The 5,376-nt window shown below is 40.0% G+C and overlaps 1 protein-coding gene across 2 annotated transcripts in view; it reads right to left on the reverse strand.

Moving 5' to 3' along the window:
* The window catches only part of POP1 (POP1 homolog, ribonuclease P/MRP subunit), a 47,628-nt gene that overhangs the window by 31,579 nt on the left and 10,673 nt on the right, over positions 1-5,376 (reverse strand). For both annotated transcript variants that reach the window (XM_028500468.2, XM_007101334.4), the window contains exons 5-6: positions 3,605-3,853; positions 107-194 (exon numbers count right to left, since the gene is read on the reverse strand). In XM_028500468.2, coding sequence (XP_028356269.1) covers positions 107-194; positions 3,605-3,853 — 337 coding nt within the window. The remainder of the gene's footprint in view (positions 1-106; positions 195-3,604; positions 3,854-5,376) is intronic.

Below are 5,376 nucleotides of genomic sequence, written 5' to 3' on the forward strand. Positions count from 1 at the left end.
ACAAAAAAATAAATAAATAAATAAATAAATAAATAAATAAATAAATAAATAAATTTATAAAAAATAGAATAAAATAAAATGGGACTCAGCTCTGAAACAAGTTTACCTGTGTCTATGCTGCACATTGGAGAAAGTGCCTTCAGTATTTCTGCCTCTTTGCCCTTCAACTCCAAACAACAGTAGTAGGATAAATCCTGCAAAAAGAGGGAGATACAGTCAAAAACTTGAATTTCCATTGAAAATGTAAGTGGCAGTGCCCTACTTTTTGGAAAGAAAATATGTGTTTTAGCCCATATTCACAGAGAAGTTCTAAGTAGGGTGTAAAAACTACTGCCTCTAAGTAACGGATTATCCCTCCCCAAAACCTACCTAAAGTAAAAAAATCAGAGTAGAATAAGCAAGACAGTAATAAATTCAGCAATATTATGTTAAGGCTGCTCACTTTGGTTACCTAATTCAGGACCTCAGGATTACTAAACACTGAGCCTAAAGACACACGTGGCAGTTTATCCCATATTTCTCCACTGCTCAGTCTTGACCATGATATCCAAATCTGACTACGCAATGTACAAGGAAAACTGAGAGCAATCAGAGTAAGGCCGCACCAATTTAAATAAGATGAAGAGAGCTCAGACTGAGCTAATAAAATCAATTACATTAAAGAACTATAATAATGGTTAATGGATACTGAAAGGTCACTGAGTGCCAGCACTGGGCTAACTCCTTACATGGACTGCCATTTAATCTTCCCAAGACCTGATGAACCAGGTACTATTATTGTAATCTTACTGGACAGATGAGGACACTGAGACAGAGACTGTTACTTGAACAGAGCCATATCATCACTAAGTGGAGAAGCTAGCGTTCAAGTCAGGCTCACTGACACCCGAACCAAACCCTCCGCCATAGCTCCTTTAAGCAATTTCAGTACACGCAGCAGCTGAAACTAAAATGACAGGTAAGGCTCTGACAAACTCACATTAATCAATGCTATCACTCACACACAGAAATCTTCCCAGCAATAGCGATCCACTCTCAGCTGTCAGTGGCAGAGGAACCCCACCAGAGTGTGTACAACCGGGTGACAGCAGCGAATAATGGGTTAAGAGCGTGGAACTCTGGAACCAGACTACCTGGGCTCAAATCCCAACTTCACCACTTGTTAGTTGTATGGCCGGGGATAAACTGCCCAACATCTCAGTTTTCTCATTTGTAAAATGGAAATAATGGTAAAACCTACCCCATACTGTTGTTGTAAGGATTAAGTGAGTAAACACATATAAAGTACTAAAACAGACATAAATTAAGTACTCAAAAATATTTGTTATTACTAGCTATTATTTTTATTACTTAGGACTAATCAAATGTAAAGAAAATACCTGATAACCTCAGCAAAAATTCTGTCCAAAATGAGAAGTAACTAAACGTCTGCCTTAAAATTTGAGAGATGACAGAGTACAGTGTAAAAAGCAGAGGCCAGGGGAATCAGCTCCCAACGTAGCACTGGGGAGGGCCTATCTTGCTACGTAGGCCACCAACAAGCTGTGCAGCCCTAGGCAAGTCACTTCATCTCTCTGGATCCCAGGCTTCTCAACAGTCAAAATGAAGAATTTGACAATAATCCATGATTTCTGCTGCTGGTCTTCAAATCAAAGGCTCTTAAAAGGTTCTTGTATTTACTTTACACCCATTAGGATGGCAATTATCAAAAAAACAGAAAACAACAAGTGTTGGTAGGACATGGAGAAACTGAAGCCCTTGTGCACTGCTGATGGGAATGTAAAATAGTGCAGCCTCTATGGAAAAAAGTATGATGGTTCCTCAAAAATATTAGACATAGAACTACCACATAATCCAGCAATTCCTCTCCTGGGTATATACCCAAAAGAACTGAAAGCAAGGAAATGAAGAGATATTTGTACACCCATGTTCATAGCAGCATTATTCACAATAGCCAAACGGTAGAAGCAGCTCAAGTGCCCACTGACAGATGAATGAATAAACAAAATGTGGTATATACATACAATTAAATTTTATTCTGCCTTAAAAATGAGGGAGGACTTCCCTGGTGGCGCAGTGGTTAAGAATCCAACTGCCAGTGCAGGGGACACGGGTTCAAGCCCTGGTCCGGGAAGATCCCACATGCCGCAGAGCAACTAAGCCCGTGTGCCACAACTACTGAGCCTGTGCTCTGGAGCCCGCGAGCCACAACTACTGAGCCCTCGTGCCACAACTACTGAAGCCCGAGCGCCTAGAGCCCACGCTCCACAACAAGAGAAGCCACCACAATGAGAAGCCTGCGCACCGCAACAAAGAGTGGCCCCCGCTCACCGCAACTAGAGAAAACCCGTGTGCAGCAAGGAAGACCCAATGCAGCCAAAAATAAATAAATATAATTAAAAAAAAAAAAAAAAAAGAGGGAAACTGACGAACGATACAACATGGATTAATCTTGAAGACATCATGCTAAGTGAAATAAGCCAGTCTCAAAAGGAGCTGGCTTACTGTATGAGTCTGCTTATACGAGGTACCTAGAGTAGCCAGATTCATAAAGATGAAAAGTAGAATGGTGGTTGACAGTGACTGGTGGAGAAAAGAATGGGGAGTTAGTGTTTAATGGATGCAGCGCTTTGGTCTCGGAGATGAAAAAGCTCTAGAGATGGATGGTGATGACAGTTACACAACAATGTGAATATACTTAATGCCACAGAACTGTATACGTAAAAATGGTTAAAATGACAAATCTGTTGTTAGGTCTAATTTACCACAATTTTTTTTAAGGTTCTTGTATTGATTATTCTGCTACATTGCTCTCAAGAGGTAGCAGAGGATGCTAATACTAACGGCTTTCAAAAGTTGGCCAAGGCCATCCTGCCATGGAAAGATAGGCCCTCTGCAAAGAACAAATTTCTAAACATGTACTGGAAGACAGAGAAAGCTAATGAATTAGCAACTGACCGGGGACGGGGTGGGGTGGGGGGAGGTGCAAGAGAAGATAGGACAGCCAAATAAATACTATTATGCAGCTCTAAAACCAACTGTCCTCTTAAAGAGTTTAAAACAAACTTCCCAGCATAGATGGCTCTCAAATATCTGTGGTGGTGAATGACTGCTGAATGAATCCCGAGCATGACCAACAAGACCCTGCAGGATCTGGTTGCTACTTATTCTGCAGAACTAATCTCGCCCTACGTTAGCCCCGCTCTCACTCTCTTCATCTTTGTCACAGTGAATTTATTTCAATCCTTCCCTCCTATCTGGCTGCCTCTGCCTTCACCCACTCTGCCATTTCCTTATCCCTTAGAGCTCAGCTCAAGCATCACTTCCATGGGGAAGCACTCCTATTCCTGTTACGAATGGCCACGGTATTGTAGAGTATTCCCTTACAATTGTACATTTGGCTAATTATTTGATTAATGTCAGTGTGCCCCAATAACTTTAGGCTGCTTCATCTCCAGCATCTGGCAAAATGCCTCTTGCCCAGTAATTGTTTTTAAAATGAATAATCTTAGATAGGGCTTTGGCATACCATGAACTAGTCTAAAAGTCTAAATCAGAAAGGGTCTAAACGAAAATAAAGGGGAAAGCAATCGGAAAAGCATACCTGAAGGAGGCAGCGGCTCGTCATAGCTCGATAGCAGGCTCTGTGGCTCTTGACTGTCGGCCTCTCCCCCAGGCAGTAGCCCCACCTCTTGACCATGTGAAACCGCTTCGCGTGCCAGATGTGAGTTTCTAGCCATTTGTTCTTCTTTTGTCTCCGGTTAAATTCTAGCATCCGGTTTATGTGACATCGTCGAGCTTTATGGCACTTATTTTTTGAGTGTTCTTTTTTCTGATGAACTGCTTTCTCTGCCTATAGTTTCAAGAAGACAGGCAGATCCTAGTTTGTAACCATCTCAAAGCAAAGTTAAATGTCAGGAATTCAAACAGCTAATTTTAGGTGAAGTGGAGTACCTTACAGACTCCATTAGTTTGCTTAATTTTTTAACTTGGTGATTTCTCCAATGAAAGTAGAGGAGGCAACAGAAAGAGTGAAGATTTTAGAAAAAGGCAAACCTAGGAAGGAAACACAGTTCTATCACTTACTAACTGGGCAAGCTTCGGGGACTGGGAAGATTAGAATACTTATACAATGTTCAACAAAGTAACTCAAACTTATTTGTGGCTATTAATATTAGAAAGCAAGAAAGAATAAGTCAAACGCTAGCTTTGTGTTGATTTTTTTTATTGTTTTTTAACATCTAAGAATATAACTAAACCCAAAACTTAGGACCAAAGATATAAAAGTGGGGAAAACCTTCACATTTCATATCACTTAGGTACTGACAGACAAATGCTAAATGCTATCACTAGGAAACAGACCTCACATTAAATCTAGAGAGAACAAAATTCCTGTTTAGTTTTCATTCTTCACTTCTTCCATAGCTAAGCTAAACTTTTGTGGGAAAAACTCTTTTCCATTAGTTTGTGGGCCCCTTAAGAATAAGGATTTTACCTTAATGGACCCTAACCCCACCACCAGCATAATACCAGTACACAGAAGGCACTTGATAAAGAAATTTTGAATCAATTAGTAAAGACATAGGGTGGTTAGACAATCATAGAATGTCCAAGCCAAGAATTCTGGTAAAGCCAAAAACAACTGGACTTGAACAAAAAATTAAATCCAAGTTCAAGTTTTCAACATTAAAAAAAGACAAACGGCAAATACTAGGGATTGATGCTGCCTTTTTTAACCTTCCAACTCTCAACTGGTCACACCCCCAAAGTGCAGAGCTAAAATTACTTATCTGGTAAGAAGGTCAAATTTTCATTTTAAATCTGGCAGGGGAACATCAACTGTTTAACATCATAAAGAGAGAGAGGTTCCAAATGCTGTATTTAAAAGTAGCTGTACGGTAATCAAGACAATACGGTACTGGCACAAAAACAGAAATATAGATCAATGGAACAGGATAGAAAGCCCAGAGATAAACCCACACACATATGGTCACCTTATCTTTGAAAAAGGAGGGAAGGATATACAGTGGAGAAAAGACAGCCTCTTCAATAAGTGGTGCTGGGAAAACTGGACAGCTACATGTAAAAGTATGAAATTAGAACACTCCCTAACACCACACACAAGAATAAACTCAAAATGGGTTAAAGACCTAAATGTAAGGCCAGACACTATCAAACTCTTAGAGGAAAACATAGGCAGAACACTCTATGACATAAATCACAGCAAGATCCTTTTTGACCCATCTCCTAGAGAAATGGAAATAAAAACAAAAATAAACAAATGGGACCTAATGAAACTTAAAAGCTTTTGCACAGAAAAAGATACCATAAACAAGACCAAAAGGCAACCCTCAGAATGGGAGAAAGTATTTGCAA

The sequence above is a fragment of the Physeter macrocephalus genome, chromosome 15 (assembly GCF_002837175.3).
Source record: "Physeter macrocephalus isolate SW-GA chromosome 15, ASM283717v5, whole genome shotgun sequence".
NCBI lineage: Eukaryota > Metazoa > Chordata > Mammalia > Artiodactyla > Physeteridae > Physeter > Physeter macrocephalus.